Source organism: Centrocercus urophasianus, unplaced genomic scaffold (assembly GCF_019232065.1).
Source record: "Centrocercus urophasianus isolate 14NV4802_14NV808 unplaced genomic scaffold, USGS_Curo_1.0 seq_15, whole genome shotgun sequence".
In the NCBI taxonomy this organism is placed as follows: Eukaryota; Metazoa; Chordata; class Aves; order Galliformes; family Phasianidae; genus Centrocercus; species Centrocercus urophasianus.
The window spans coordinates 35,845,250-35,858,438 of record NW_024884697.1 but is presented as its reverse complement, the minus strand read 5'-3'; the positions used below and the strand labels follow the sequence as shown (position 1 = coordinate 35,858,438).

The 13,189-nt window shown below is 35.4% G+C and overlaps 1 protein-coding gene across 4 annotated transcripts in view; it reads left to right on the top strand.

Annotated features, from left to right (window-relative positions):
• CAPS2 (calcyphosine 2) overlaps window positions 1–11,662 on the top strand; it is a 31,068-nt gene extending 19,406 nt beyond the window's left edge. For all 4 annotated transcript variants that reach the window (XM_042816086.1, XM_042816087.1, XM_042816084.1 and 1 more), the window contains 6 exons: window positions 968–1,083; window positions 5,800–5,876; window positions 7,266–7,420; window positions 7,926–8,045; window positions 9,129–9,225; window positions 10,470–11,662. In XM_042816086.1, the coding sequence (XP_042672020.1) occupies window positions 968–1,083; window positions 5,800–5,876; window positions 7,266–7,420; window positions 7,926–8,045; window positions 9,129–9,225; window positions 10,470–10,645 (741 nt within the window). In that variant the 3' untranslated portion in view covers window positions 10,646–11,662. The remainder of the gene's footprint in view (window positions 1–967; window positions 1,084–5,799; window positions 5,877–7,265; window positions 7,421–7,925; window positions 8,046–9,128; window positions 9,226–10,469) is intronic.
• Window positions 11,663–13,189: the final 1,527 nt, after the last annotated feature.

Genomic DNA, 13,189 nt, shown 5'->3' with positions numbered 1-13,189 from the left:
TTGAGTGCACCCTCAGCAAGTTTACAGTTGATACTAAACTGGTGTGGTTGACATGCTGGAGTGAGGGGATGCTATCCAGTGGGACCTGGACAGGCTTGAGAGATGGGCCTGTGCCAACCTCATGAAGTTCAACAAGGCTACTTGTTGAAGTAGCCCCTACTCTGCTTTTGTGAGACTCCACCTGGAGTCCAGGTCTGTAGCCCCCAGTACAAGAAGGATGTGGAGATGTTGAAGCAGGTCCAGAGGAGGGCCATGAAGATAATCAGAGGGCTGGAGCACCTCCTATGAAGACAGGCTGAGAGAGCTTGTGCTTTTCAGCCTGGAGAAGAGAAGGCTATGAGGAGACCTTATAGTGACCTTCCAGAACCTAAAGGGAGCCTACAGAATGCCGAAGAGGGACTTCTTAGAAGGGCAGGAAACGACAGAACGAGGGGAAATTGTTTTAAGCTGGAAGAGGGTAGATTTAGACTAGATATCAAGAAGAAATTATTTACTGTGAGGGTGGTGAGACACTGGAACGGGTTGCCCAGAGAGGTTGTGGATGCCCCTCCTTGGAAGCATTCAAGGCCAGGCTGGATGGGGCTGTGAGCAACCTGGTCTAGAGGGAAGTGTCCCTGCCTACAGCAGAGGATTAGAACTAGGTGATCTTAAAGGATCAAGAGAGAAAAGAAATAGAAAAGTAGAGCCAGGCTGAGGAAACAACAGTCTGTAGTCCTTCATTCCTAAACTGTGAATTGAGGCACTAGTGGCCCTCTTCCTAGACAAACTTCTACATAGAGGATAATATTTCATTTTGAAGCATGCAGCTATTTTTATTTACTACTAGAAAAGCTGTTTAGAAGGTTAACTGATATTAGCTACACTTTTTTTGTCATTACATACCTAAATGTTAATAGTCATACTTGAAAGTAGTTGTATTTTACAAATTATGTGACCTATTTGTAAATAATTGTACACTTTTCAACAGGGAGCTAACCTAACTTTCCAAAGTGTTGATCATAATCTTCCAAAAAGCGTCAAGCAGAATCCAATTCTGACCCTTCGTGTAATAGGTATTGATGAAGCTGCTATGGATTTTCTAAAGTAAGTGCCACCAACTGTTTTTCAAATTAGTTTTCCCTACTTAAGCGAAAAATCTTTTTAATAAAAACTTACAACTTCTTATTTATACTGTTAATAAAAAAACTGTATTTAGGAGAAATTAGTAATAAACATGAGAGGATGTATGTAATTTATTATAGAATGATAAGGAGTAAGATGAAAAATGAAATTAGAGATGAAGCTATGTTATTTGCTTTGAAGTTTTTTTCAATACAAAACCTTATGAACATTTTTCAATGTAATGAACTAATATACTGTGTTCAGGAGAAAAATACTCTTTTGTGATTAATGTTATAATTGAATCTTCTGTGAAGCCTGTATTAAACGCTTACATTAGTCAAATGATACAGGTGTTTGAACACAGTCAATGGAAGAATAGAAGGTTTCTCTGTTTGGGTTGGTTTTTTTTTTGTTGTTGTTTTTTGTTTGTTTGTTTTTTCATTTTTGTATCTCTTTTCTTCCAGATATTGCTACACATTGTAGACTGCAGGCACTGGGGCAACTCATTTGTCTTTTGTAATGATCCCCATGTTCCAACAGAATCTTTTATCACATGCTCTTTCCCTCAGTCTCTTCAATTGTGTCTATTGCAAATCTGCTTTAGCCTCTTGGTGTAGTGAGGAATGCTCCTTTCTGCACCAGAGGGTGGTGCTTGCCTCATAGTAGCAATTCTGAGTTACTGTTGAAGAATATACATCCTGATAGCATTCTCTCTGCTACTGTATCATACACAGTCCATCGATTTTAGGACAGATGGCACAGGCTCATCATATCAGCACATAATAATTTGATATTGTATGATACTGAATGTCTTAAGAATTAAAGTGTTAATTTTGCTACATTGCCTATTTCTCCCCTCCCTATTGCAAGTGCATGAGGTAACAAAGTAGAAATAAGGACTATTTTTGTGCTACATTATATCATTAATATCTACATGAGAAATCAAATTATGCCATATATTGTCTTTCCAGTCTCTTGCTATTTGTGTCTCGACTGGTATGGTTTGCTATGGCAAAGAGCTGTGGAGAGAGAGGTTCAAGTGTTTTATCTGTTCCCTAAATCATTGTAGTCATGGTGTGTACATTAAGCAGTCATTAAATGACACTTCTGATTTGGACATTTACTCAGATTTCCTGCAAACTTCATAATAATGAGATATGAGTGATCTTAACATGTTTCATTAGAATGCATGGCTTAGATATTTCCTCAGATTATCTGCACTTGATTTTTTTCCCCTTTCCTGCTGAAATAAAAGTTGATAATGTCTGAGGATGGGCTGTGATCGAAGGGAGGAAATTCTCTTCTTTTGCATTTTCTCTCTTTTATGAACAGTGGGATATAAGTATGATGAAAATACAACTCTAATACGTTACATGGTACAGCAGAAAAGCTTTTTTGGAGCAGGATTTCTACACTTGCTTTTTCAAAATATGTTTTAGAAAATTACATTGTTCTATAGAGAATTTCATAGAACTTTTTCAGTTAATCCCCCAATATGCATTATTTTTCACAGTCAGTACACTTATCTCACTATCTGCAGAAATAGTCAGGGCAATGAACTGTCTTTCTCTGGGGTTTCTGGTTTCTATTGTGAATACACTGTTTCTTACCACCAAAAAAAAAAAAAAAGGTATGGAAATTTGTTGCCTGAATATGGAAGTTAATTAAGTCTGAAATACCATCAGTTTGATTATTCAAATTTTGGTGAGAAGTTTGTCCCTGTTGCCTCTTGTCCTGTCAGTGGGCTGCATTGAGCAGATCCTGGCTCAGTCGTCTTTACTCTCTCCCATCAGATATTTGCACACTCTGGTAAGATACCCCTGAGCCTTGCTTTCTCACGTCTAACCAGTCTCAGATCACACAGCCTCTTGATTTGGAACAGCAATAACAAAGCCTCAATTAAATACATTCAGTATGTAAAGACTACTTTCATCAGAACAATTTAACTGACTATTATTTTTCGTTCTGAAGCTGTTTAGATGCATGATGCTTGTTCTCAGTTACGGTAATACTCACTTTATATCTCTTTACACTGAAAGCTCTGCAAAGGGGCCATAGTGAGCTAACAGTCTACAGAACAGTATATTCAAACTTAATTGGTTGTAGAAAGGTATATCTGTATGATACTTACTGCTAATTGCTCCCTCTCTGCAGCATTTTCATGAAATAATATAGTTACATTTTGGATAGCTTATGTAGGATATTTTATATCTCAGAAGCATATCATTTTGGTAAATATCTTGCATTTATTGCTAATTTTCTACCTGTAACATTTGGAGTTGATTCAGTGTTATTTCTGAAGGCTCTCTCTTCAGGCTATAATTTCATATTTTCTGCTACTTGTGATGGAACAAATCGTTTCTTTCTTCCATGTTCTCTCTAACTGAAGTGTTATGGGTTGTTTTTTTTTTTTTTTCCCAGATAGTTGACTAAATTTCAGATTGTGAAATCAGCCTATTTTTTTCTGAACAGTGTTTTTGAAAGGGATGATATTGAACTATAACTTATTCTTCTCTGGCAGAATACTCTCTTACCCTCGTTACTATACTTAGAGAGAATCCTGCTCAGATAGAGTCTTGAAGGTCTAATGCAGATTTACAAGAGCAGCTATGTCCTGCTGTCACAAGTTATGAATCTTCTGTGTTTTATGTTTATTTTAGAGTGTTATCCTCTGTAGGTGGCTGTTGATGGTAATGTACAGTTTAGGTGGTTTGATATGAACAAGTTCATAAGGACTTCATAATGGAAGGTACACAAACTGGAGAGATGTAAATTCTTAATAGGCAGGAGAGAAGTAATTCTTCCTCTGAAGGAAGAAGTACTCCTCCATGACAAGGCATTGGTGAACAAGCAGTTCTAAATTGACAGTGGAGCTTTTGCATCTGCATCCTACTCTGATTAAAGTAGTTGCAGGAGTAGGAGTAGTTTTTCTTTTGTTTTGTTCATTTTCTTCATATTTGCATTTGCAACATTTTTGTTGCAACATGATTATTTGCAACAGTATTTTTTTCTATCAATCTTTGTAATGATTTCTGACTGGGGATTCTGGGGGGGGGGGGGGGCAGAAGGGACACGACACCTTTTCAGAACACAATCACTTGCCAGGAAAAAAAATACAGGATTTCACTGTAATTCCTTGTTCATGCCTATGATGTACTAATCCAGCTTTTGATCTATATCCTTGCTATTGTTTGTACCCTTACCAGATGAACTTAGAAAACAAACTTAACAACACTGAGTTTGCATTCATTTATTTTGTCAGACATACAGTTAGCATTGTGAATGAAAATATAAACAAGGTCAGAAACTCTTTGTTGCATCAAATTCAGTGTCAAATATATGTAGCTAATCCTGCTTTCTACAGGAAAAGTTGCAAACCAGTGTCATGGAATGGCGCTTTCTTTTTCATGGAAGGATGCTTGTCTTTCTTCTGTTTGTTAGTGGTTGGCTTGTTTTTGAAATGAGAAGGCTCGTGCATTTCCCAATTAGGCTCTCAATAAACCTAAAGTCCATCCATTTAATCTCCAGTGCAAGAGAAAATTTCTGTGATTAACTGGCATTTCAAAGTCAGTTGTTAAGGCTCCTATATGGTCTCTTCCTGTAAGTGGGCATAGTAAGGAGAAAAAAAAGCCCAGAACTGTGTAGTGTTAACATATCTGTCATTAATATGCCTCATTATTGCTTGTTAGTTACCTGGAAAATTCATTTCTTTATTTGAGAGAGATTCTTTTTTTTTTTTTCCTGGAGGATTTATCTGTGCAGTGTCCAAATAAATACACATCAAATCTGTGTAGGTGTTTTCTGGGAGATTTCAACTTTGCTGGCATTCTTTTCAGATGGCTGATTTACACTGGAACAAAAAGGAGGAACTATATGAAATTTTGTTACCCTGTTATTCATCCTTTTAATGCTCAGTGCCTCATCTGTCTGAGTGTCATCAGATGTTAAAAGTAATTGGAATCTGCACAGACTATTTGTAACAATGAGGTTATTGAAAGAATAAGTTCATTCAGATCTTTGTCTCCAATGTCTCCTAAGATTGCTAACAATAAAGGCACATGAGTGTAGAACACTTCCAGTTAATTCTTTTCTTGCAGAATCACCTTGCCACTAGTTTGTTCTAGTCATTAAGTTCAAAGACTGTGAGGAAAACATTTTCCTTCAGAGTATATGTGGAAAATACATGGGATATTTTATAAACACATAGAGGAATTTCAACCTTTTGAAATTTCTCTGAGCTATCTCGCAACATTCTTTGGATGTGACTCCCAATCACAGTGTCCCATTCATTAGCTCTTTTTCTTTTTTCTTTTTTTTTTTTTTTTTTTTTTCCCATAAGCACATTTTTAGAAATCCATGATTCATTTCTGAGAACATTTTAAAAAGTATTACATCATGTAGTGCTGTGGTGACCAAGCAAAGAAAGCAGATTTTTAACCAATAATCAGCATACGGACATGTTTGCATTCGTTGAAGTCTTCATGACAGAAAAATCCTCAGCTCCTCTGGTCTTATGCCAATCTACTGGCCATTCCTTTTCTGAACAGTGTCCCTCCTTCAGCTTGCAACATTTTCATTCTCATATTTAGTGGATTTCTGGTCATTGCCAGAAAAAATGCATTTCTACTACAGCTGTTTTCCATCAAGTAACGTTATGTGTGATTTTAACCAACCAACGTTAAATTTTGATTATTGTAGAGATTCCTCCTTGAAATTCAACCAAGAATATTCTGAGCAACTGATTGATGACGGCAGAGTGTTCAAGAAAATTCAAGGTTTGTGTCTACCAGAACCCCTTGATTTTCATTTCTGTGTCTCTAACTTTATTGTTCAATACAAGGAGCAGTGATGGCAGTTCAGAGGTTCTATTTGAATAAACAAAATTAAACAAGAGTTCGGTAGTGGTCAGAATATTATTGGAATCTGATATCAGAATAAACCTATCATAAGAATGCGTTCTACTCTCCTTTTCCTTTAAATAGATGGTCTGCTTAATGATTTTGGAAAGAGTGTGGAATAATTGTGAGTGTAATCAAGATGATACTACTCTCTGTGATGACAAAAATCTTTAAAATATGCTAAAGTATAACACTAATCCTTTGTTAAACTGGCATTAAATTAAAAAAGCACTGATGAAATGTAATGTCATTTCATCCCTTCTGTGCTCAGTAGTTCTTCGACCATTATTTCTACACACTGAGAAGTTGTTTTTTCATACTCTTGTAACAGTGTTTGTACTAAATATGTGAATACAATTTAGTATCTAAAATATGCAATTGAATTCTACCAGGTTCCTACCTGTCTTATTTTGGACAAGGGCACAGCTTTGTGTTTAAAGCTATGACAACATGAGCACCTTACTGTGCTCTTGCTGTGTAACTGGTAGTCAACATAGACAGTTGAATTTACACACAAATTGATTTCTCAATTATCTGAATATATCTAAAGTTTGTTGGTGTGGCCTGGAAGAAGGCAAGATGTATTTTCATGTACTTCTGACTTTGATCTTTAGTGGAAAAAATGCGTTTCTCTCTTTTCCATTTTGCTTTTTAAATAGGTGCCAGTACTTTGAAAATGTAGTGAGATAATAGATGGCTTCTGCTATGGTATGCTGAGAAACTCAGACATCCCTGAAGTAAAACAGATGTTGGTAATGCTGTCATTGTTAGCATAGAAAGTTTGGAATGATTTTACAAACTTACTAATAGTTGTTTCTGGTTCCACATGTATTAGCATGTTTATAGGCAGAGGAGGCACTCTGTATTCATTAGTAGAACATTTGTTTCACCAAAGTATAGCATTACTAAATTGTTTTGTTTGTTGAAATTATGTATGTGATCAATTCCATTGAAAGTCAGCAGTTTTCTCATATCAGCACATAGAAGGTAATCGAGCCATTCTTTCTTTCCTCCTGTGATCTTCTAAATGTTTTGTTAGATGTTCCTGCTAATTTATACAATTTCCATTCAAATGTTAAATAATTGATAGTTACATTTTAAACTCCTATGCCATCATTGAAGGTAAGAGAGCCTGGATGTGTGCATTGGCTGTTTTAACCTGCAGCGTTACAGGCTGTTGTGGTTTTGTCTACGTTTATGACAGCTCTGTAACGTGTGGTCAACTTTGGCTGAATATTGTACTCTTTTCTTTCTGTAAATCCTCAGGTATGCTCAGAGACACTTTAAGTAAAAGAGGAGTTAGAGTTGTAACAGGCTTAGGAAAACATTTCCGACACATAGACAAGAACGGCAATGGTTTTCTTTCTCAGGCAGACTTTAAAGAAGCTCTAAAACTATTCCATTTGGAATTGTCTGAACAGGTAAGTCTAACTGAAATTGTAATAATGGGCAGTATCTCACTTTAGTTTACTGAAATGCTTCTTTTCTTTGCTTAAATCTATAGTTTAATATGGTGTAATTTTTGCAAGGCTTTTTTTTTCTGGTGCTGCATTGGCGTTTCTACATTCAGCCCCTTGTAAAATTCTGAAATAAGTAAAAAGAAAATAAAGAAAAAGAGCTGTTTTTCTGAGGGATGAATGGAATTGCAATTATTTTTCTTTTGGGGCCTTTTGCAGTTATTGTATATGATGCCATTTACTTATCAGTCTTCCTTCTAAATATTATTTTACAAAAACAATACACAACTATCAAAACTGCAAGCAACGTGAATTATGGCTATCAGTGACTGATGATAACTTGAATTATTTTGATGAATCTTCAAGTCAGTTTGGATTGGGACATTCTTCTTTGTGAAGTTTGCACTGCAGCAATTGCTTTATTTCAGGACGTCATGAAAAGCTTTGGCAAAATATTTTTAAATTACAGGACTTTGAATCCTTATGGCTTATTCTTGATGATAGCAAGAGTGCTAAAGTCGACTATGGAGAATTTATTCATGCTATAGCTGGAGAAATGAATGAGTATCGGAAAGCATTTGTAAGAAAAGTAAGTTTTACTGCACTGTAATTGTAGATATTTTGCAGTCTAACTTTTGGAGTTGGTTTTTTATGTGAATATTTTTCCTTACGTTTTGTTCCTGGTAATTGTCTTTTTAAATTGTCAAAGGAGTGAATTAAAATGAATGTAAACTGGAAGACTGCATGCTGTTTCATTGTTGAATGAAATTTAGTTTTGAACTCTGCCACCTAGAATCAAATATTTTATTATTTTGAGATTGAGTCTGTATGCTATTCTTACAGTTCACTCCAGCGTGTGAAGCATCTGGCACTCTGAAGCAGTATCTTCCAAAAGTCTGTTGCTGTATTTTGGCAGATCACTCTGTGATCTGTGTATACTGTGCGCTTATTTTTTCTTCCAATGTCTGAAATAGAGGCAATAATGCTTGCCTTCTTTGAAATGTACAGTTAGAGGCATTAAGTTAGTGAGAGTTTTTTATATTGGAAATGTCATTTGTTAAATGTGTATCTAGAAATTGGAAAGACAAACTATAGTGCCAGTGTATTGTGGAACCATTTCCAATATGAGACACTGATTGCAAATCAGCCAGTATTGTAGGGATGGAATATCATAATGAAAAACTATGACACATACTTTGAAACTTTTAATTATGAAGGATCTGACTCTCCTGGCCTTCTGCATTGAGTGTGTGTATTAAAAGTAAACTGTTGGAATGAGAATGAAGCTGCTGTAACTAGTGCTGAAGAAGCCTCTATTGGAATGACACTGGAATCATACTAATTGGAGGAGGCAGAAAGGAAGCATCTTGACTGCAGATGCCAGGGATGTGCTAGAAATTTTGGACAGAATACAATTTTTTTTTTTTTTTTGAGTTTGTGAGGGACAGCATTTAATGTGAAAGTTGTTGAAATAAAATGATTGCAAAATTCCCCACCGTAGAATCTTTTACTGGCATCCAAGTGTCAGTGATGGAAGACTCAGTTTACTTATGTAAAATGGTTATGTCAGAATAATTAATTGCAAAAGATCTAGAAGTACGTATTAAGTATGTGAATATATTTGATCTTTAAATATTTCCTTTTTTTTTTTAATTTATTTTACCTTGTTTAGGCTTATATGAAACTAGATTTCAACAAAACTGGAAGTGTTCCCATGGTAGACATCAGAAAATGTTACTGTGCAAAGAAACATCCTCTAGTGTTGGCAGGTAATTCATATGAACAAAAAGAATATAACTGTAATTAATGAATTCACCATGTTAGCAGAGAAAACAGATTCAGAGGCTGCTGCAAACATTAAATGTTTTTGTGTTGGCCTAGACTTCAGCTGTTGACAAGAACTTTTCTCCTCTGGTTATCCATAACGTGAAACAGGACTATAAATAGTACTGCAGTTCATCTATATGATTTTAATACTTTTATCACACTGCGAAGACTTCAGATATGCAGGCTAGGTTTCTTTCCTTACCTTTGTAGGACTGTATTTAAGTAGTTGTATCTTAGCTCTTGTGTGCAAGCACTCACTGACATACACAATATTAGCAGTCTTAAATTAGGAGGACACTCTCCCTTTTTATGTTACTGTTCTCTCTCAATATACAGAAGGTTTCCAAGTGACACGATTTTCTCATCACTTGAAGTTCCTTTTGAATAAATTATTCATTTATTTCTGCTCATGGTTGTTCCTCTTTACTGAGGAAATGTTTGAGAATTCTGAAAAAATAATGAAGATAGCAGCATGTTTAAACTCTTGCTGCTAAAAAAAAAAAAAATAGGAGTTTAAATCTTTGTAGGTCAGTTTCTAAAACAACATCTCCAATGTATCGGACTCACTACTGTGAAAGCCTCCTTGATGTCTTGACCCCTTCTATTTTACCTATAGAGAAGAGGATGTTTTTTGTTTTGCCAGCAACATCATAGTAGCACATGAGGACAGCCTGTGGCTTAAGGATGATGGACGTGCAGTTTTTTTCTCTACAATGCTGTATTTTCTCCAGTTTTTTCCTCAGTGCAGTATAATCTTGATTAAGCCACAAAAAAGCACTTGTCAATCCGGAATGTTTTTGAATGAAAGTCATATCTTAATGTGTTCCTAGAGCTTTGAGTTTGTTTTACGTTAAATGCATGTTTTGTTACAAGCTTACCTCTGAATTACCAACATTTTAATTAAAGAATACATTGGTCAGTTTTCTCAGTCATTTGAGGAAAAATCTTCTTGATCTCATAATCCACTGAAACTGACTTTGGCCTCATGTTTCCATTTATATTTAATGCTATCATTTGCTATCAAAGTAAGGTAAATACTGCAGGTGATACCAGGCTGACAAATGATTTCATTGCCCCCTGTGAAGTCAGAATATTGAATTTTAAGTTTCGTTTCTTAAGATAGACTAAAAGCTGTATATTCACTGGTCTTAGAAATGTGTTTGATGGAAAAAATAAACTTTCACAGGCAAAGCTACAGAAGAAGAAATTAAAGTGTCATTTCTAGAGACATTAGGAGAATCCTGCAGCAATCCTGAAGAAGTGTCCTATTCTGAGTTTGAAGATTACTATGAAGGATTAAGTATTGGAATCACAGATGATGATGATTTTGTTAACATCTTAAGGAACCCTTGGGGAATTTAGAGTGGAAGAAGACAAAAATGAGGGAGAGACTCCTCCTGAACAAAAACAGAGCTACATAAGGGAGGATTTGATCATGATGTGCATTGCTTAATAATTATTGCTTTATATTGATTTCAAGGACTGAAAATTTTAGATGCTTTCAGAATCATACAAGACATGGTAAGTTTCTTGGAGTGCCTTTTGGGCAGAAATGACCACTGTTTTAATGGAAGTGCTCTTTATGCACTTTCATGGCCTGTTCCCCATACCAGGAGACATCATGCAGTGGATGTTTAAACAAAGAGACTTATTTTAAAAGTAAGTCGAATAGAATACTGAAATGTATGTATGAGTAATGCAAGAAAAAAAAAAAACAGTTTTATGATTGTTTTGACAGTGTAGGTATGGTATCTTTTTTTTTTTTCCAGTTTTATTTTATAAAAATAGTATAATTGCTCTTAAAACATTATTTGCTTTATTTCTCCTTTACTGTGTTGGTGATCAGCCTGGAAAAGGCCATCTTCATCCAATTTGGAGGACGTCTGCTGTACTGAAAATGCAGAGAAGTTCACACAAATTAGTTTTGAAACCAGTACCCAGCTCATCTTTACTGATCTTATTTTTTCGTCTTGGTCAGGCGTCTGAAGCTGAATGTTGAATACCAAAGGCTTAATAAGCACAAGTATATTTTTTCTGCCTATGTTTTGCTAAATTATTTTCAAATCAGATTTGTATGTAAATATCTGACTTTTCTACTTTGAATTTCTGAGACTTTTTTTTTAAATTAAGCAATTATATCCTTTGTCAGACTAACATGCAGAACTTCGTGTCTAATTTAAAAGTATAGATCAGAAAAATCTATATTGAAAGAGCACCACTGCACCAAAAACTAAATTCTGAATTAAAATATTTCTTACTACTTCAGATATTTAGCCAGGTAAGCTTTTCTATGTAATACATCCTTTTAGTTCTGCAAGGTTAATTGTATTAAGTAATAAAAAATGTGTTATTAATAAATTATATATGCATGTATTGATACCTTTGGTTTCAGTGTACCTCTCACCAAAATTAACTGTGTGTTGAACTGGATTTCTTAAGCTTATGCAATTACAGTATATTCCTTTTCCCCTTGCTGGTCTGACCAGTTTTGAATGTATAGCTTGGGGTTCAGAGGACTTCCTCTGAAACAGAATTTGTGTTCTACAGAAATTTAAGGACAGTGCTGAAATGAATGCTAAAATGAGGGACTTTAGACCCTCTGTGTCTGACTGGTTTGTTCTAGATACAGCATTTTTGTGTTCTAATTACTTGTGTTTTTGTTATCATCTGAATTTCTGTAGCCTGACCTTTCTTGTAATTAGAATTGCAGTTTCTGCTCTGAACCTTCAAATGAAGGATTTTTTTTCCCCAGTTCTTCTGAGGCTGCAGATGTCTGCGTTGGTTTACAAAACAAAGCAAAATTCTGTCATTGCTTATTCTAAGAAGAGTTCTGATGTGGCTCATTACAATCTTTTTATTCCCCATTCCTGCTGAAATTTCTCTTGCTGGTAAGGTTTTGTCAGTTGGTCATGGAACTGGTGATTCTGAAATGGACAGGCTCAGCAGAAGCTGCGCAGGTCCTATGTGCTGCAAATTAAGTGCTTTTTAAAATTTTGTTTTTAGCACAAAACTTAGGTGAATGATGTACATGAATGATATTTCTATAATTTTTGTAGTAATGCTTCATCTGAAGTCAAAATTTTAATTGGTTAATCTACAATAAACTCTAAAGGTCAAAAATTGCTTAAAAAATGTAAGTATGTACTCTGGTAATTCTGAAAAACCTGCTAGGTATTTCATTTCTATTAACTTCAAGGTCAGTTACACATCAGTGGCTGCCTCTAAACATCAGCTATAATGTCTCTGAATTTTTAATGGAGTTCACAAAAGCTCCTGTTTTAAAAAGTCATCTTCCATTTGCCTGCTGTTATTTGTTCTGTCAGCTTAAGAAAGTGGCAAAGAATTGACACAAACTTCTGTGCAAACCTGGCACACCATGCTCACAGTTAGTTGTAAAACCAGAAGGACTGAAACCATATTCAAACCAAGGTCTGTGACATCTGATTCTTTTTGTTTTCTGTATTGGAAGCAAGCACCCATCAATGCTGTCGATCTTAGTCGGTACTGTTCCTCTTTGGAAATCAGATAGCAAAGAAAGGCAGGGCAGCAACGCGATTCTGCAAACCCCAACAGGTTTTCTCTCAGTATCTAATAAGTTTGTTTGTTTGAAGGGGCTTGAAATCTGCTTCTATGGTTGAATTATTCAGAACTGAGAATAACCAACCATTGTGATCTGTATTGCTGTGTTCCAGTACTCAGAAAAGCTGTCAAAAGACGTTCTTAGTAACAGTGGTCTCAGTGCTCTGCTTAATTGTGTTCTGATTTGTTCTTTTTTAATTGTGAATCATTTGATGAACCCAAAGCCTTTTCTTTGGTCAATGCTTTGTAACTTTAACACTTTCTGGATATATCTGCTGGGGCTTAATGCCTCTAAATGTGTTTGAACAAAACTCTTTTCTGTATTTC